Genomic DNA, 20,762 nt, shown 5'->3' with positions numbered 1-20,762 from the left:
AGTACAAACCATCCCCTTTGTGATAATCACCAGGGGACGGGGCTGCATCAGCTGCCTGTGCACGATTCCGTCGCCCCTTGCAATCACAAGCACGGAACTCCTCTACAAAAGCCTCCTGCAAGCACCTTACATTCTCCTGTTCATTCTCTACTTCGTCTTGCAGAGTTTTAACCCATTCCTCCAATTCACAGTTTCTTTCCTCAAAAGTTGCCACCCGATCTTGCAACGACCGCACCAAAAGCTTTTGTGTCTGCGGCGTCTGTGCCGGGTCCTCTAACTCCTGATTTTGCGTTTCACCAAATGCACTCAGAATTGCACCCATTCTCTCTAAGTTGTTGATACCTTCCAAAAACTCAAGGATCCTGCCGACTACGCCAATTTAAAATGTCGGGTTCCGGATTTAGGTCCGCCTAATTAGCAAATCTAGAAATAAAATGCAGACAGCCTAAAAGGCCCAACTAATTAGTAAAAAAGGAGTAAATCTAGAAATAAAATGCAGACAGCCTAAAAGGCCCACCTAAGTAGTAAAAAAAGGAGTAAATCTAGAAATAAAATGCAGACAGCCTACGCAGGTCGTAGGCCCACCTAAATAGTCCTCAAAAGCAAAGCTAGAAATAAAATGCACACAGTCCCCGAGAGAGAGACCCGCCTAATTAGGAACTCCAGTGCAGCTCACGTGCGGCGTGCCTGGTTCAGTGCAGACAGCCCCCCCCACGCGCGGCCCGACAAATTATCACCCGCTATGCTTAACCTGCCTGCAGGTAAAGCACCCCCAAAGATCCTGACCCGAAATAAAATACATTCGTGATCCTTGAGTTTGGACGAAGCACAACCGAGGCACGGTATCAACAAACTTAACTCTGGCTTTATTAAGTCCAACAATGAGGCAACTCAATGTTCAAGGAAGAGAGAGAGAGAGAGAAGTAAAAGAAAGAGAGAAAAAGAAAACAGTTGAGAGAGAAAGAATATTCACCACCCTGAGAGCTCCAGCGGCGTCCCGCGGATTCTCTTTGTTGTTAGTTGGAAGATGGCGGTGAGGGTCCCGCATGGTCAAGCGATCCAGCCTCTTTTATAGAGTTTCTCGGCAGAGTCACGTGACTTGGAGCCGTCAGTCAACAGTTCGCACCAATCACAGGTCTGAAGGCAGGACATGTCCGGTTCCTGCGCCGTAGGATTGGCCCCTTGCCAGGCGGTCGCCGGAGACACACATCCGGAGGCGGGTGGAGGGGGGCGCCTAGCTTATTGCGTCATCGAGCGTTGCCAAGATCAGGCATTCCAGGCAGCCCCCACAAGATGTCGCCCGAGCACGTGGCATAGATTTCTGAGACAATACCGAAAGGAAGGGAACAGATCCCCACAACAGTTAGTGCTTGCTCCAAAGGCAAAAGAGGGAAAGCGCTAAAATGTCAACAAAAACCCAAGTGGAGTGATTTGCTGAATCGGCCTGATTTTAATTTCAGTATCCCCAAAGGAGGTAATAGAAGACAGAACAGAAATCAATTACTCCCTATCTGGTAACTTCTCACTACAACTCTTGAAAACTTTGCCAAACTACTAAGAAATTTTTTGTTGTAGTTTTTAGCCATTTTTTCTAGTATCCTCACCATGATAACCAAAGGTGTGTCTTCCCAGCTGGGCAAGGGCTGATTTGGGCATAGGCAACAGGCAGGTGCATCCAGCACTCATATTAGTGATGTGTCGTCTGCACTGAACACACCCTGAGTTACAACTACACTTAAGAGAGGGTGTGTTGGATGGGTTCAAGCATGAGCCACGTGGGTTTCCCAGAGGCTGTCGTAGCTGTTGAAATTCTTTGATCACACACACAAAGAATACATGTACCTTTCCTTCTTGGGATGCTCCCAAATCACTCCTTTTTGAAGGGCAGTTCTCTTCTTTCCCCTGCCATGAAATTGGGACAGCGTTGCTGAGGGAGCCAGAACAGACTCTTCCACTCCCTAGAGATAAGGAGGAGGGTGGGCTGTAGCACCGACACTCATTCTGGTGCCTGCTTGCAGCTACACAAGCTTATCAGCTGTCAGCCCTTCCCTTTGGCTTACCTAGGGTTTGACGTGATGTTAATTTGGCATTGGCTTTAATCAGGCGCTCACGAGCACTTCAATAATTTGTGGCTTCCATCCTCTGCACATTTTGCACGCCACTGCCATTCAGAGGCAAGAGCACAGACATTCAAGCACAAGAGATCCGAGGCATTGAGAAGGATGCTCTTGTGGTGGTGGTGTTTTCATGTGAAAGAGGTTTTATACACATTACTATGAATGCTGTGGTTGATAGTGGTAAGTCTCTACTACTAAAATTAACCAGGTGAGTACTGAATACTGCCCTAGTAAGGGCAAGGCCAACGGTAACGCAAAGCAGCTGATGTGAAAGTAACTGTTCTTACTACTATTATGTGGTACTACTGTGAGGACAGCTGAAAAGATACAAAGAAGTAGCTTGCAGTTTTGTTTGCAAAGTAAAAAATCACTATTTCATGCCTTATTGTTGCTTGCACTAGAGGCGCCCCCAGAGCACAGGAGGGGTCAGACAGCATTTCAGGGATACACGAGCACGGGAGGCCCCAGTGAAGGGAGCTACCGCATAAGCTGAGCAGGGGTCACCCCATCCGAAGCACCTGGGGAGAGGTGTTAAGGGGCATCAGCAGCCAAAAACCTTTCGACTGTGCTGTAATGTGTACAGCTGTAACAGAATTTAAGAATTAAGGGAGACATTTCCCTCTTCAAAATTAAACAGTAGCGATAGACGGAAAGACACACCTCTCCCTTGAGAGAGGACAAATCTGGACTTTTTAATAGCAGCGTTAATTCCAAGGTTAGGGTGGACAGACACGTATTTTCTTCTACTAAACTTTGGATGTAAGCAATACAGAAATGCAACATCATTACACAAAGGGGTTTGGTTTGATTTTTTTTTCTTATTCCTGTGGCACCACTAACACCAACAACATATTAGATTGATTTGTGTGGACCAATCCCAGTTACAGAGAAATGCAGAAGTATTAAACAGTCTATTCAGACAACCAAAACACACTTCTCGCCTGTCAGTTACCAAACCCAGGAGTTCTCCTTCCCCCAGCACAACTGCAATTTAAGGAGAAAAACTGCACACTACACCATTAACTTTCTGCAGAATACAAAGGACGAGAAGGGCGTATGCTTGATCGTTATGTTTTCCTCTCCGTAATTTATGAAAATATCTTTCAAAAAGGAATCCAAAATAATCTGTTATACAACATACGTTCACTTACACATAAAAATCTGTGGCAGAGTACAAAACAGTATTAATACAGCAGGAGTTTTATTTACATCATCAGTATGGGATATCAAACTTTTTACATGCACATTTCAGTCTCTTCTTTCAGAAGGGCCAAGCTTTCAACAGCAATTTTTTGAAGGTATGAATTTTAATAAAACCTTCAAATGCTGACAAGTTGTCAAATGTGTACTCACAAAACACACTGTGCAATTGCAAAGTAAATTAAAACGTGTCAAAAATAAAAATAACTTAAGGGTGACAATGCTTGTCTACAGTCTCTTTCAAACTAATTTCAGTCATCATTTATTATTTTTATCAATACAGATTCTTTCATGGCTCAGGAGAGGCAGGGAATAGCTTGTAATTTAGTATTCAGCTCAGGTCTGATCCTGCAAAGTTAAGAGGAAGATGAGAGCTGTCTCAATGCTGACACAGCACGTGTAGACTTGGCCTCCTAGCAGTCTGCAGTACTTCTTGTGCAGATCATTCTCTTTTTAGCAAAGGCCTTTGTAGCACATTAATCTATTCAAGCAAGTCGTGGTTGATATTTTATTGTACTCAGTCACTATCATATTCCTCTATTTTTAATTCATCTTCCTCCATGATTGCTTGAGCTGCAACAGGCTGAGGCTGGCTGCAAGGCAGCTCACTCCCACTGCACTGGCTAGAAGAGAGAGGGAAATCATCCAACTCGTTCTCATCCGTTCTGTTCTTCTCCTTCTGTGCAGCTGTCTCCGTAGCACGCACACTGGCAGGGTCCCCCTCAGAGCTAACAAATAAGTCTGGTATCCCAGGATCTTTGTCAGTAAGTGCTTCAAGCTTTAACCTGTAAAATTATCATTGCAACAGTAAGTTACCACGAAAAAACGCCTGCTCTCACACAGAAGCTGCAATAGAAGAGGTTGCCCGTGTACCACAGGGGTGACCCTTCGCTGGTGCTTCACAGCTTTCACGTTTTCTGGCAGTAACGCCCTCCATCAACCACAGTTAATTGAAGCCAGACACATTCTGTGCTTACATCGCTACCTTCAGTACTACGTTTCTACAGCTCCGCACACATCTTCCAGGTACAGATACTGGTGCCCAGAACTGCACGCCGTATGGCTAACGTGACAGCCTACAGAAGGCACAGGAGCTCCTCTCGGGGAAAGGACTGCGCTACAGCGCCTCAAACCACAGCTGCAGCAACGTGCCACATCGAGTTGGTGCTCCGTCACTCCCCAGCACCCACCGCTGCTCCAAGTTTCCTGCTTATGGTGACAGGGGTTTTGCTGAGCTTTCCTCATGCACATGAACTGCTAACAATTAACTTGCTGGCAACAGCCCATGGTAACATTAGACCCTTTCCAAGCAAAACTGAAATCCTTTAGGAGAGGAAGCAATTTAACTTGAAACAGGCAAGTTAGGAAAAAAAAAAAAGAGTGGAAAGGAAATATTTTTATATTTTACTCTTTTTTTTATTACTATTTGCACTTCTCAATCTTTCTAGCACCCCTATATCAGTACATTACCAATGTTCCTTTATTATCTTTCCCACTTTACACAGGAATAATGTTACTGACAAAAATCCATCCTGACACCAATTCCAGCTGACCACATGCCATGCACTATCCTCGGTGCCAGTTTTCTTACTACAGTACCATCCCCATTCCATTAATAAATATAATGGAAAATAAATATTCTTATTTCCATTGAAACAGCTGCACATATGTTATTTTAAGGACTGCTTAATAACACAAAATAAATCATTTTCAATTAGGATTCCTGAAGAAAGCAAATGCTTACTAAAATACCTACCTTTCCCTATACTTCCTTTCCAAAAAAACCCCTCCCTGGCAGTGTTCAAGGCCAGGTTGGATGGGGCTTGGAGCAACCTGATCTAGTGGAAGGTGACCCTGCCTGCAGCAGGGGGGTTGGAACTAGATGAGCTTTAAGGTCCCTTCCAACCCAAACCGTTCTGTGATAAAATAGTGAACAAATGAAAAAAGATTACCGTTTCCAGGAGAAAGTTACCCCTCAAATAAAATCCCTACATGACACACACCCAACTTACTAATGCAGACACAACACATTTATCAATATTTAAAGGTATGCTGCAGACAAAAATAATGGCATAAGGAAGTCTACAATTAATTGCTAAAGTTACAACCGTTTTGGCTTAGACAAGGGAGATTGCAAAGAAATACACCCGTTAGGGACACTTCTTCCTGGCCAGCAACCAAAACGGCTTTTAATGCAACTGTTGGGGAGCAGGGTGGTTCTGGGGTAATACAGCCTTTACCTTACAGGCCAGTATTTCATAAACTCAGACAGCAACACCACAGTGATAAATGTGAGAAGTTTTGTCACACACCCTAACAAACCCTCTTGTCTTGGTTAAGAGATGAGTTAGTCTCATTCCAGCTAACTGTCGTCTCAATCCTTTATTAGAAACAGATGATCACAATTAAAATGCTCTTTAAATTTCAGAGATATCAAAGTTACAGAAATGTGACAGGCTCTACTAGTATAAATGATGCCTATGATTCAGAAGGCTCACTAGAGTCACAATATAACGTCAGGCCATGTCACCCCACAAGTGTTACACAATCTCTAAGTAGAGCACTACAGTCTTGCAGTTGAAATAAGAAGTATTTTTTCAGTATTTAACATGTAAGGCAGAGGGACTTCAATAGCTATAGTTTCACTAAAAAAATCCATTCTAAACAGAAGTTTAAGTAGTCCGATAGGCAAAAATTCCACAAAATAAAAATCAGTGCTGCTATCTTATTTCAGAGGAAGCACTCAAATATACTGTAGTTTCACAGATACACAACTGCTTTAAAGTATGTAATTCCCCATTATGCTTTCTTTCTTACACCTCTAATTAACATGCATGTGAACACAGAACGTCCTATCAAACTTCCAGATCAATGTTTTATGTCACAATAAGCAATAGGCAAAGCGCACTATACTCTTTGCATCAATTCAGTTTTATTCTCACATAAATGTTTTTCATTGTAAAAAAAGTATTTTATTCAGATCATGCATGGGAGAGACAGAGATGTCTAGGAATGAGCTAATATTCGATACAATGGAAAAGAAAGCTAAGCAAGGATTAAAAGGAAGACTATAGTAAAGATGTTGCTACTAACATTGAAATTATAAATAGATATAAACTGGAAAAAGTTTAACAGGCAAAATATAAGATTATCATGCTGCACGTAAGGGAAAATGTCACATCACAGATGTACACTGAAGACGTTTCTCTATGAAAGGGTCCTTTTCCTCAATATATTGAGAAAGACAGAAAGTCTTACTTTCTTCAAGAAAAGACAGAAGTCAAGTTTACCTCCCAAAATGCCTTTTCAGCGGTAGCCTCCCAACATCTTGTATAAAAGCAATCTGAGCTGAGAACAAAGAACCACCAGTATCATATTGGGCAGATCATAACGCACACACAATTAAACATAATGGAAAATAAATAATTCATAAGTTTAGTCAAGTCTTCCTGTATATATTTGCAATATTTGGGATACCATGCATGTATATGTATTTATTTTTTTTTTCAAACTGTTTACCACATTACCATATTTTACAGATCGCCTACACCTAAAAAACAACCCAACATTTGTCAACTGTGTATTTATGATGTAGAGTTATTATTCCATAGCCTACAAAATGAGCTCATCCTGATGTCAACGCCTTAGTTAAGACATTAAGCCTTTTATTAGAAGTAATTAACATAGCATAAGTGACCCAGCTGTATAAACAGTAATTTTTGGATTATGTACCATACAAAGTAGATTTTTCCACATGAACTGTCTGCTGTTGGATTACCTCAGGTTACGCATTTTTTTAATGCACTGCAAACTTGGATTTTGTTTAATTTATCTAGGAAAGGCTTTTTAAAGCCTTTTAAGTCTGTTGATGTTACTGGAAACAGATCAGTAAGCAAGGAAGATCTAGTTAATGTTGCCTACTAGTTTTCCAAAAGTGTTCTCACCAAATCTTCTAGATTTAAAAGAAGCCCTAAGCCTAAAAGAACGACTTAATTAGTGAGGTTCGATAAATAATTAACAAATAGGAAGTGGGAAGAGGTTTATGAGGTAATAGTTAACTCTTGCAATGGAAAAAAGTGCCAATACAGTTCTGCAGATATCTGTGCTAGGACCTGGGCTACCCAGTACATTCTTAAATGTAACCCTGTGAAAAAAAGGGGGTGAAGAGTGAGTCGAGCAAGTTTGCCCACGCCATCCAGTTAGGCAAGCTAGTAAGGATGTGGGCAGACAGAAAAACTGTGCCAGGACCTTAAGACTGAGTGAGAGGGCAACATGATGAATTTTAAAAGTACACAGATACTAGAAATCCATGCAGTAAAAAAAGGGAAAAATTATTTCACATACTCCAACCCGAGGACCCCATCTTATACATTTATAAAGCATCATATACACCTCACTTCTGCCAGGAGAGATACTTGCTTTAATTCTTTCAGTTACCTAAGTTTTAAAAATGTTCTTGATGTTGTTTCAAACCTAAGAGCACAGCTTTAATTCTGGCTACGTTACTAGAAACATTTTTGGATATCACCTATATGCATTTACCATAAGTATTTTTTTTACTGAGGCAAAAGCACAGATAATATTGACATTTTGGGTTACAACATTTTTCAGTATGCTTTAATTACAAAAGAGAGTCCAAGATCAAGAGTTACACCCATCTTACCTTGGTTTCTCATTGGATTTGCTAACATAGCAAGATAAGGCAATAGCTCTGTCTGAAGACACTCGGGTGGTAAACAGAAGCTTGAAAAGAGAGATTTTGCAGCAAGGCAGTTTTCTTGATACTGTAACAGTTGGGAAAAAAGAAACATAAATTAAAAACCTGGTAAATCACTCTTAATGTAGATATTCTGTACCGTAAAAGACAGACTTTCTTCTTGCCTGTTGAATGATTACACACAAGCTACTGAAAAATGAGACCAGAAAAAAAATTAGCAGTTAAGAGTTAACATATATAGATCATAAAAATTACAAATTCATTCATTTTTGCTGTTTGCTGGGCATGAAAGTTTCCAGAAAATATTTATCCCTTGATTATAGAATTCCACACCCATTCAGGCCAATATTTTTTGCCAGATACAGCAAGAAAAATACTAGCTCAAATGTAAAAAACTCTCAAGAGCTTTGGTATCTCGTGAACAAGCTATTTCTGGTAAACGCATAAAACATAACAGCAGTAATTTGTTAAACTTACACAACAGTTTAATTTGATTTAAACTACACAAAAACTTAAACTTACTTTTAGGAATACTTTATAGTATTTCAACACTAATTGTGTCTCCACTAACTTAGGATTAAGACTCTCCCAGCAGTATGCCAGCTGGGACACAGGAATCAGACTTTGTCAGAGGCCTCTGATTTATTTTTCCATTAAAGGAATAATACAAATGTAACTCTTCAAGCAAGTGCTTTTTAGAAGTAGCTTATATCAAAATACGATATTTGACAAGTTTAGCACTGTGAGCAAATCTCAACTATACTGCTCAACTGTCACACCTTACAAAAAAAAAGAATGAAGCATTTACCTTTTTATTGATGAAGAACCACTGGGGTTTATGCAAAGGCCGGAACCCCATCCCTCCTTGGTGGTGGGCAAAGGCTCTGGATGTATTTGAATGTATCACCCCTCGGGTAGCCACAGATGCGCTATATTCTTCCATCGTAAGCCGTGTCTAAGAGAGAAATTGGGCAATGTGGGAACTCAGGGTCTCTGTACAGTGTGTGCCATTTGAACTAAAACACACTCCATAATTGCAGTGACACGACACACACAGAATATGTTTAGATTACTGTGAAACTTTTACTCAAAGCAGCTGAATGAAAAAGCTAACTCAATTACTTCAGGGAAAAGGCATACAGACTCCATCACATTTTTAGCATCAATATGTTCTACTTAAAAATACTTTGTAGAATATTTTACAAACACTATAACCCACTATAATAAAACACTGACAGAAGTTGGACAAAGAGTTGGACTTGCATCTCTTCTATGGTTGATGTACTTTAGTATTCATTAACAATTCACTGTCACCTGCACTGTAAGTTTGAAGTAAACATTCATAAATGCTTAGAGACAAGTCTAGAAGCTCAATGTCACAGTATTCAAAAAAAAAAAAAAAAGTATGTGTGTACAAAAAGATGGCACTTACACTCCAATTACCACAAAGGACATCAGCAGTGCTCAGATATTCACTGGCTCTCACTACATCATCTATATCAGAAAAAAAGTCTACATAGTTCTGGTGAAGGTACAAATTAAACATGCTTCCAGACATATGTGATTTTTCCACAATAGCCTACAAGGAAAAAAAAAAGTTCAAGTTTTACACAGCGTATAAGGAAAAGCATCCTATAAAAGTTATGATACATTTAGATGGTTAGGGAGCTGGCACACATGATCTACGATTATATACAAAAGGGAGGTTGGTTTGCTCCCTGAGAAGGCTAACAGTGGGATGGAGGGGCAGAAGCCATTGCTGTCTTCAACTCTCTTAATGGGTGGTAACAGAAAGGTGAACTCGGACTCCTCTTGGCAGCGCACAGCAGAAGGATGAGAGGTAGCACTCACAGGCTGCAGCAAGGGAAAGTCCACCTTCTGCTGCAAGTCCATCAGTGAGGTGAGAGAACCTCTGTCCCTGGGGGTACTCAATGCTCGAGAAATCAAGAGCCTGGGAACCTAATCTACCTTTGAAGGGACCCCCAAAGGTCCCTTCCAGATTATTCTATAATTTAGACAGACAAGTGACAAAACTACTGTGCTTGAGAATTTGCATCCATCACTTAAGAGTTTGTTTTGGTGTGGTTTTTTCAAACCAAACTGGAATCAAGTAGTTACTGCAGATGTACCTCAGGCTGAATAAGCAAGGTGTCTCGACGGTATTCTGATAAGTGAGCAGGCAGCTGAGGAAATTCTGATTCTGACACTGGTTCTCCTACAAAGGATTTTACAATCTTTAGTCTTTTAGTATCAGAAATGTTGTTACATTTCTGCAGATAATCAAAAAAGCCAGAAGAGAGAGACACATATTTCAGATTAAATATTCAAAATTAGAATAAAAATCAGATAGGAGAATAGTAGTGTCTGCATATATTAAGCATCATTTTTAGCAACTGTCAACTCTCCCAGCAACTAGATTACACCATTTTCAGTTCCCAGAAGTCTCGTGACACAGGCGTAAGTACTTAATTATATAGTCAATATTACATTGTCAGCAACAAGTAACTAGTTACATTACAGTTCAAATATCAAATTTCATCTAATTATTGTCATATTCCCTCATCTCACTATTTCTCCTCAGTTGATTTTGGAACCGATATTGTGAATTATTACCTAAATGTGGACAGCCAATGGCATTATGGATCCTGATTTAGCTGAGCACAGATAGTACCAGTTTTTTAAATGTTAAAAAAACAGTACTGTAATCACACACAGGGAGCAGACAGGTTCTGTAAATTTACAGAGCCTGAGCGTATAAAAAGTAGGACATTCAGTAGTAGTAAGCTGGAAAGTATTTTGGAGGGGTGGAAAGGCAGATGGGTTGTGACAGAGAAGTGAAAGAGGTTTTCAGGTCAGAAAGGAGAGAGCACATACGTCTGTTAAAGGGAAACAAAGAGTCGAGATAAAAAGTAGGGAGGAAAAGACAGCAAGAGGAGACAAACATATACACAAATAAGGGAGGCAGTAGCTATGCGGCGGCAGGGGTGTTCTGTAACCTTCAGGAATACAGATGAGTACAGAACATAACTGTACAATGTATAATTCTGCACAAAAGCAAAACTTGCTTTTGTACAAAGCAACAAATGTGGTGGTCACCTGTTTAGCTTTGTGTGCGTGACAGCACGCGGACCTAATGCAACCACAGGTATGTAATTTTATTATATACATGCAGTACATCTTAATGAATCATTTATTTACTTAATAGATACAGACAGCTGCAATCACAGTTACCACAAACTTTTATTACTATTTTTATACTGTTATTAATGACCAAACATACAAATTAGAGGTCACTATAAGCCTTACTTCAGCAAAACTAGCTATTAGCAGCTGACATGCTTTGCCCATTGAAAGCAAGAACAAATCAAAGTTTTCTTACTCTTGCAGTAAATTATTTTCCCCAGAGCATGAAAAAGAAAGATGGAAGCATCTTTGCCGCCAATAGCTTGTATCTCCTGGTGTTCTGAAGTATCAGATTTACTTTTCTTTTTTACTTTAGATACTGCTGCTGCTTCACATTTTCGCATGGAGCTCTTTTTCTTCCTTGACCAAAACTCCTTCTCCAATGAGCAGTCTATCAATAAAAGCAAAAATACAGTCAGGATAAAGTGCATGAATCTAAAAAAGTTTTATATTATATTGCTACTGCTAATGTTGTAAACATACAAATAAATAAAACAAAAAAAAAACAGAAAAGGGGCACAGTGAGAAAACTCACTTATTCAGAAGGCAACCCAGTCACCTGAACTAGCATGCTTCATTCCACTTCTGTCCCTTGAGCCACCGCAGAGGTGCCAAGTACTTTTTTGAATAAATATCTGTCTTTAAAAAAACCTAGCATTCTTGCTTACTCATTCTAGTCCTGCTGCATCCCCAACTTGCCTTTTTTCAAAATTTCTTCTTTATAAAGTACAAGCGCAAATATATGTAAATTATATTTCCGTTACATTCTGTTCACTTATCAATTTATCTTCTATTTGCACTATCGGTATAATACCCTCACTGAAACATAAGGCAGCAAAGAAAACTTTAGGTGATTTTTCCAACAGCCTACTGATTTCCACAATGTTCTGAGCTCCAAGGAACAAAACCTTTCTTCTACTCTAAAACTCAAAAAATTTCACCTACAATTTGTTCTAGTGGCAGATGAATGTTCCCAATCAAACTAAGAGAACTTACCTTTTAAGTATTTACCTTTTCTTCTGCCACGATTACCATGGATCCATTTTATCCATTAATACCACCTAAGTGAATCTATCGCTTGCATTTACACATATACACAAGTGAAGAAAGAAATTATATATATATAAAAACCTAATACTGCATTCTCAGGAGATCGACACTGGCTGTCAATCATTTACCTAAGCAAAATCCCTAAACAACTAAAAAATTTCTATTCAACGTGAAGGCTGCTCTTCTCAATGTCAGAGAAAATGCGAGAAGAGAATTTTCAGTGTGGTATGACTTGAGTACATGATTCTGAAATGTCATGTACAGAAGCTGCCAAGCCATATGCCTTCGTTTTCTTTCAAGTTCTCTTTATAACTCTCATGTTTTTACATTTCCAAGGTAATTTATTAAAAATTACACAAACTGGTCATTTTAAGACTGTTTAAGATTTTCTACAGTACGTAGAAGCTACTTAGCATCCAGCAAACTTTTCTCGGGTATTCCCAACCTACTACTTATTAACTTAATGGCATTATCATCAAAATGGTTTTACTGAGAGGAATTTTATATTTTTCTGATTAACACAGAACAATACAAACTTAGTATACTAGAAGACACCAGAAGAATTTAGCTTCCATGTTTGCAAGTTAAACCGAGTAACCTGACTCTCCCCCTCATGTAATTTAACAAACACGGCTAAGTTAATTTCAATATATTCTAAAACACAAACTACAACACTCCCTCTCACAACAAGGAGTTGAAACTACATTTCATCCTGTATTCCATAAGCACATTTTCTGTTTGCAAGGTGGATGTGAGAAAAAAAATGAGTAAAAGCAACAAGGTCATTGCTAGCTTTATGACATACAGCAGAAGACAACTGTTGAATTCACTTCCTTATTTCTAGGTTGAAATAAACGCTGGCACCATCTAAGGGTTCTTAGCGCGAACTACACATGCCAGAGTACTGCTTTTAAAAATTACAGATTATGGAACTGGCATACATTGGTTTCTTAACAATTACTGACTTCCAGTGCTTACAATAGACATCATAATAACTCTCCTGTTTTCTTTCGGTGTTGGAACACTTAAAATAATCCCAAACTATGTCTGATTTGACTATTGTCCAACCAAGTACTTTGAAGACTACTAAAACACTGAATTTCAAAGTTACTCTATATTACACTCAATAACTTCATAGCAGGTCATGCCACCTCACAGCTTTTCAATTTACCAACAGCCATAGGAACTCCAAAGCAAAATCAATCATTACAGAAATGCTGTGTGCAAAGTCGATGGCCTCCTTCAGAAATGCTTTAAGGGTTGAGATAAGGACATGGAGAAGTATAAAGAACCAAGCAATGAAAATATCCCTTTCAAATTAAGGTTGCATCATAAAAGCTTTGAGCAGTAAACATACACCAATACCAAAGATATCAAGAAGAAAAGAGGGTATTTCATTAAATTACATCAACACATACATAGCAGAGGATACTCAGTTTGAAGACTATATGTAACAGTCATGAAATGGAACATTTGCAGCTTTTAAAAAAAAAAAAAAACAAAAAACAAAACCAAACTTTGTACCTTTTACTCCTGCTCCAGAGCAGCATGTCAAAAATGTTTTACACAACTCACCTAGCTGTGCTGCCACAGTGAACAGAACACCTTTATAGCAGAAATGGTCAAAATGTCATTCACTTAAAAAAATCATAGGTATTTACCTTTCATAGAAGAAAACTGAAGACTGTTTATTGCACTTCTTATATCACCTGAACAACCTCTGCAAAGCAACTCCAGAGAAGTTCTATCAAGAGTATGATTCTTTTCTCTGTTCTACAAGGAAAAGCAACATTCAAAGTAATAAGAAAACGTAGAAAAAGAAGTATTTGAATATTATTCTGGCTGTGGGGACCCACCTCTGATACACACCATAAACAGACTACATGTGCAGTCACCATGTGCTCAAACCATGTAATACTGCTAACTTTAAAACATTTAATCAATTTAAGCACATTGCCACATTTTATATAGCTATATTAAAGAGAATAATGCACATAATTCTTTGCAAAGTGTCACTCAATATTAGACTTGGCTGTAATCAAAACAAGTTCAGGAATAATACAGGATTTAAGTTCATGACCTTTTCTGGCCTTGCTGGATACAATGAAAATTACTTCTATTCCTATTATTTGTTTCATATATAGTTTCTGTAATAGGCATAAGAATTTTCAGAAGTAACTTTAAAGACTTAGAACAAGGATCAAATGGAACTAATCTTAAAAACAAGACTTCTTTCCAGTTTGTTCCTTGTTTTCTGTTGGAGCGGATTGGTGGAGGGGAGTGTGGGGGTCTGCTATCAAAGATCAAGCAAATACAGTAACAAATATAAATATTTCAGATATAAAAGTCTGAAATCTTTTGGTCCTAGTACTGCACAGAAGTTACCAGTTTTGACAACTTACCATACTAGCTTCTGTTGCAGCTATTCGATTAAGAACTTTCATCATATTTGTTGGTGCAACAGGCTTGAAACTGTTGAATTTCATTTAAAAAAAAATAATTAGTTTCTGACTTCTGATTTATTTCAATCAAGTTTTAAAGAGATAAAAGATCTTACCTAATATTGGATATACACAACTCCTCTAGAATGTCCGTTGGGAATAGTAACCTCTGGTTGCTGTCTCCACTGAAGTTATCAGAGATTATAAATATAAGGGGACATCTACTAGCACGAACGAATCTCCTAAATTGAAAAATAAACAAGTATAACAAGAATCAAAACCCAGTTTACTGCAAGTGGCTAAAGCTAATCATTAAAACTTACTTGCAACTGACCTGAGAATTTCATGTAGACTGCTAGGGTCCCGATAGAATTGGTTAGGTATGTCCTATTCAAAACAAATGAACTGCTGTCATTACATTCAGATGTAAATATTCCCTCCCACAGACTGACTGTTACGTTGCTACACATTTTTTCTTCCTAGTAAGCTTGCTTTCAACTAAATTTGAACATAGCTAACAGCGAAGACAACTGGGGGGGGAAATTAAAAACCCAAAGCATACTATTTATTTGTTACAGAAAACAATTATCTAAAAAGAAACATTTTTGTTCTGTCCTTGTTTCCTAAGAAACAGCCTTGGGTGATTATGTTGCCTACTAGACCAAATTTTACTCAGAGGATAAACACTCCAGGTGGCAGCTCCACTGAGGAAGAGGGCAGGATATACTATTTGAGATACAAGGCAACCTACACAAGGAAGTGACTTCATGAAGAGAAGTCACAGAAAACTATGCTTCCTAAATTCTACAGTACATCACATTACTCAGCTAGACTTTTTATCTCATTTATTCTTTTTCTTGAAAGTTTACAGACAACTTGACTATCATAACTTATAAAATTCCTCTGTCAGAAAAAAAACAAAAAGCTCAGAAACAAAATGCTATTGAAACACCCTCCTGAATAAGTAAAAATAAAGTCTTCTCCTGTACCTCCCTTCATGGCTTACAAAGCCTCAGAGTTCACACCTCTGCCCCAAATAACCCCTGCCCCAGCTAAGACCAGGGAATGCTAAATTTCAAATGCTTTCCAATTGTATTCATTCTCACGTATCTTCTACCCTCTCCTGAATCCTTACATAAAAAATAATAGTGAGGGATTTTTTCCATCTTCCTGTTTATACACATATATATATTTCTAGAAAGCTAATCATACAGAAACATGGGTATGACTCTTTAATATTGTTTTGATCTACTTTTGGGTACTCTATTACTTATTTCTGTACACAGACTAGTCTCCAATTTCTGCCTGACTATTACTTTGTAACAGTTTAACTACAGGTAGAACTTGATTCTAGCCTGCTGTAGAGACTCAAAAAGTAATAAAGAACTCATCTGCAGTAAAGCAGACTAACTTCTGGCAACAGCAATCCACCAGCTGAAGCTAGTTATCATGTCAATATTATAATAAAAGATATTGTTTTCAAAACAAGATTTTACACGTTTTCACTTACTTCAATAAGAATAAGCTTTTTATCATTTTCTGAGGACTCCCCCAGCATCTGAAGTTTGTTATACTTATTTGCTCTTAATAGAAAATCTTGAAAGAGAGCTGCTTGGGCCTGACTTGGAAACGTATGAAAATCTGAGTCTGAAAAAGAAAACTAATTAAAAATATGTATTCTATATTACACCAAGTAGAATATAAATACCCAAAGAACTAATACCCACCCATGCTATTTTCTGAAAGTAGCCATTGAGCACCAGCAGCCAAGCCCTTTGGCAAACACATTAAAAATACAAGAGAATTTTTAAAGGGTAGAATTCAATTGAGGATCCAGACCAAGACAGACTTACCTGTTTTTATTTAATTGGCTCAAATTATATCCAGGCTATTACATATCTATACTGATCTCAACTGCAAATTATTTTGGAGTAAACACTGTAAAAAAACTAAATCCCTTTTCAGATAAAAGCAAAAGAAAGATTCTTATTAAACACTAAGGATCTGACTCACATGGATGTGGATCTGACTTCGTATATAAAATACCAAAAAAATACAAAAACTACAAAAGTAACTGGAAGAAAAAAAAAAAGAAAAGAAAAAAATCAAAATACTTACCGAGGCCAAACATAGTTCTTAGGTCTTCTTTTGTGAAGTCTAAAGATATTGGATTGGTCCATTCTTGCACCTGAACACCAAGATCTTTTGCTAATATTTGTACAGTTGCAGTTTTTCCACAACCAGGAGGACCAGTCAGCAGTAAAACAGAGCCACCCTGTCACAGGAAAAAAAAAAAAAAGAAAAAAAAAAATCCCAAATATGATAAATAAAAACTGAAAGCTGGCTGAAGATGAATATTGGTTGAATTTCTTCTATAGTTTCTCTGGTAATGATTCTCTTTTCCCAATAAACACTGAGTTAAATATTTTGTGTTATTAATTTACCTGTTGAGTATTCAGATAGAAAGAGCTAGACCAGAACTCTGAAAGCCTCGCTCTCAGTTTTTAATTTATCTGTTTAGTTAACTGCACCCCATGTAGAGAAACAACATGAAGTGGAGAATCAGGTCTGAAAAACACTAGGCAAGACTGGTAAATGATGCTTGTGTATAAGAATGCCTCTTATTAATCAAGAGGTTAAAAACATCCTATTACATCATGTCAGTACAAGTGGAAATTTGCCAAGACACTTAAAATAAATCTGTGGGAGATTAAATCCAGTTACAAGCACACACTGAAGAGGTATGAACTGACTGGATGCTACAAAATAGGATTTCTGAGCAACACTAGAATCCACCTCTTAAGAGCATAATCCCTAACAAAAGTATAATCTATGCTCTTAACAGATTTCTTGCAATGCAGTAAACATATAATCACTACCTATAAGTTAAGGTTTTTCCCTGAAATTAAAATAAAATTTAATCCAGATCATTTGTGTGGTTTTGTATCTCTAGCTGCTAGTTCTTGCAAGATTACCTCCTTTGGCTGCCTCTGAAATATGTGCATTTTTAACCAGATTTCAACTTCTTCAATCTTCTTCTTTTGCACAGCAAGGTCACTCTAAAACAAGATTAAAATATATGAAATGCATATGTACATCTCTTAGTTTCTAAGACTGTAATGATGAGATTCAAGAACAGAATATATGCTAAAATATTAATGGACATGTACGTGTATATTCCAGTTACATGTTCATGCTACGTAGAAGTAAGTGCAAGAGTTAAGGATAATAATTTCAGTCTGTTTCCTCAAACAACCAATTTTCCATTGCTTGCAGCTGGGAAATAATGAATTATTTATTATTGCTAAAGTACCAACATTACAATCTTGCCTGCTTGTGTCAGTATGCTTTATAGCTATTGCTGGTACTTTTTAGGCTCTACTAATACTACACAGGTTTTTGGAACTTCTGCAAATCCCATGCAGCCTGCTCATCTTGCAGCCTTGTAACTCAATTCCTCTCCAGAGATGAGCTATTAAATATTTAAATACAAAATACAAGTGCTACACTAACTTACTGACATCAACAAGACAGTTAACCCACAGGCTGGCGCCTTTGAAACACTCTGTGAAAAAGCTGTTCCACGAGCAGAACCAGTGAAGACAGGTTCACTACAGGTTTGAGTCCTTTCTCCTTGAAGCCCTAAGGTACCCCAGTACCCCACACCCACAAAGTCATGCCTAAGATGCATCAAGCAAGACATGGCGCAAACTGCAATTAGTCAAGCACTCTGCACGTGCTAACAGACCAGCTAACTGCTGTCCAGTTAACATGCAAGATAATTTGTTATCTTTCCCATAATGAGTGCACTAACTCAGTCCTCTCTCCTTTCTTTAGCTGTGGACTTTCCTAGTAGCTGGAGCTGTCAGATCTGGCTGAAATTCAATAACAGGTTCAAAAGTTTAGGAGCGGATGGACAGGAAACAGCATCTCATCAGTAGCTTTATCTCCTCAGGAAGCCTGGGGAAAAAAAATGCATCTCCTACAGATAAATAGCTCATTAAAGTCTTAACTACAGACAGTAAATAAATCAAACTAGTACTTTACTGCCCTAATAAAACAGGATGTACTTAGAACCTGACCAATACAGATTATGAACAGAAGCACAACACATTACACTATAATGTTACACTATAATGTTGCTACTACATTAGCACTTAGAATAACTCTCACACCTGAGTTTCAGGTTTGTATCTATCTACCCATGGCTCATCTTCAGACTGGCTCCAGTTTTGTCTGGACTTGTTACAAGGCAGATCTACTGAAGACAACTTCGCTCTTTTTCTGGGCAGAACTTTGGTTTTGCTACTTTCTGGCACAGAAGGCAGGTCTGTCTTCTTCTGCTGCCGGTTTCTTCCAGAGTTGCCTTCCAGCGGCTTCACAAGAACTGCACTAGAAGAAATATTTGTGTTTCCGAAGAAGTTGTCAAACGAATGTGCCAGCCAATCTGTTACCTGGTAAAATACAAACGTTTTGCTATTAATATAGCACTGCCCTCCCCTTAATTTAGTGCAGTTGTCTCTAGAAACTCTGAGTTTTTAATCAAGCGTATATAAGAATATCTTGCAGATGTAAAGAACTTCATTAGGATTGAAAGGCATACTGCTAATTAGCAACAAAACACGGGCACTTACACTTTTTGAACGTGTCAATCACATGCTTCTTCAGTATTAAAAAAGCTACACCTTACATGTTGCGATAAATCGTTTTGCAGCAAATTGGCAAATCAGAACAAGTTGAAAATTCTACAAAAACATTCAAACTAAAGAAGTAAAATTAAAACAGAGATAAGAATGAAAAAATAGCATAAGCTTATTTATACCATTTTTACATTAAGGTCAAGTTCACGTTGTGTCTGTATAGTTTTCAGTAAATGGCTTTTTTTTTCTTTTTTAAACATTTACAATGCAGCCGCTTGTTTTTAGAAGTTAGAAATAGGCGACAGAGAAAAATTATTTAGGCAGCACAATAAAATCAAGTATTACTATTTCTTTGCTGCGTGAGGAAGCTTGGACTGATCTAGAATCAGCCTGTCACATGTATCACAAGTCTGCCTGACAGTGACAAAGAACGAAACTTCTAATAGCGTCAATATTTAATTTTGGATTTGAGAAATACCCTGCTATGACAGCTGTACAAACTTACACCCCAGAGCCACTTTTCGGCCTACCTACGGTCCCAAAATAATATCACAGTGGTCACACGCTCTCCGCTGCTAACAACCACATGATAACCTTTCAGCACAGGAACCCTAACAGGCTACATGCCGAAACACGGTTCCATGAAAATGGGAATAACAGAATAAACACATCATCTCCAAAAAAGGTCTGTGAATATTCTACAGTTTACATGCCTTATAAATTAATACAACAGACCATTACCAGACAAGATATTATCCGAGAGTAGGAGGCATTAGCAACTGGGAAAGAGGATTTGTCGCTGCACGGTTTGCTTTTAACGTTATTCTGACAAAAACTATTTTTAGTTGAATTTGCATATTTACCAGCGGGCCGGATACCACCGTGTGAGCGGGTTTCCTTTTTACACATTGCATCAGTAAGAAAATAAACGTCTTACACACACGAAAACGCAGCTGAAGAGGTAATGCCAACACAGAGGCCAAGAAGTAATCATCGGACCCGCAAACACCGCTAATCGGAGCCACCGGACTCTTCTCAGAATCTGCAAAAAGCTTCCTCAGGGCAGACTTTCGGCCGCGGAGCGGCGCCCGGGAACCTCTCACCCCTATCCGCCACCCCCCGCGGCCTACCTCCGCCGGCGCCGCCTGCCTTCCCGAGGAGCTCCCAGACATCCTCAGCCCGGGCGGGGCCCATCCGCCGTGCGGCCCCACTAACGACAACCGGGCTTGAGGTAAGAACCCCGCTCTGGGGGCGGCCGGCGCCGAGGCAGCAGCCGGGCGGGCGGAGGCGGCAGCGAGACGCGGAGCCGAGCCCGTCCGGACCGAGCCCCCTCACACCCAACCGCCGAGGGGCCCTTCTCCACCAGCGGCTCTTAGCTGTCCGCGGCGCGCCTGCCTGCCTGCCTGCCGGCTTC

The 20,762-nt window shown here is 38.9% G+C and overlaps 1 protein-coding gene across 4 annotated transcripts; it reads right to left on the bottom strand.

Moving 5' to 3' along the window:
* Positions 1–2,784: 2,784 nt before the first annotated feature.
* On the bottom strand, positions 2,785–20,692 carry RAD17 (RAD17 checkpoint clamp loader component). Of its 4 annotated transcripts, none has more exons than XM_068423396.1 (16): positions 20,479–20,692; positions 18,884–19,162; positions 17,684–17,767; positions 16,827–16,983; positions 16,219–16,355; positions 15,043–15,095; positions 14,825–14,950; positions 14,670–14,739; positions 13,929–14,040; positions 11,414–11,608; positions 10,164–10,249; positions 9,467–9,613; positions 8,843–8,989; positions 7,981–8,101; positions 6,608–6,665; positions 2,785–4,102 (listed from the first exon to the last, which is right to left on the bottom strand). In XM_068423396.1, exons 1-16 carry the CDS (start codon positions 20,518–20,520, stop codon positions 3,835–3,837), a joined length of 2,082 nt encoding a protein of 693 aa, XP_068279497.1. In that variant the 5' UTR covers positions 20,521–20,692; the 3' UTR covers positions 2,785–3,834. The 4 variants fall into 4 exon arrangements, with proteins under 4 accessions (XP_068279497.1, XP_068279499.1, XP_068279500.1 ...); XM_068423398.1 differs by lacking the exon at positions 20,479–20,692 and adding an exon at positions 18,523–18,668 and having other exon boundaries at positions 18,884–18,960; XM_068423397.1 differs by lacking the exon at positions 6,608–6,665 and having other exon boundaries at positions 4,018–4,102.
* Between the last annotated feature and the right edge of the window lie 70 nt (positions 20,693–20,762).

Source organism: Nyctibius grandis, chromosome Z, assembly GCF_013368605.1.
Source record: "Nyctibius grandis isolate bNycGra1 chromosome Z, bNycGra1.pri, whole genome shotgun sequence".
In the NCBI taxonomy this organism is placed as follows: domain Eukaryota; kingdom Metazoa; phylum Chordata; class Aves; order Nyctibiiformes; family Nyctibiidae; genus Nyctibius; species Nyctibius grandis.
The sequence above is the reverse complement of the archived record's forward strand: the minus strand, read 5'-3'. Positions and strand labels throughout refer to the sequence as shown.

Bases quoted from the DNA above. Each gene is read 5' to 3' on its own strand.
- RAD17 (XM_068423396.1), bottom strand. From the start codon at position 20,520: ATGTCTGGGAGCTCCTCGGGAAGGCAGGCGGCGCCGGCGGAG. The intron at 9,614-10,163 runs GTACATCTGCAG...TTTTCCTTGTAG, and splicing joins CCTTGCTTATTCAGCCTGAG to GCTATTGTGGAAAAATCACA. The intron at 8,102-8,842 runs GTAAATGCTTCA...CAACTGTTACAG, and splicing joins GGTTCTTCATCAATAAAAAG to TATCAAGAAAACTGCCTTGC.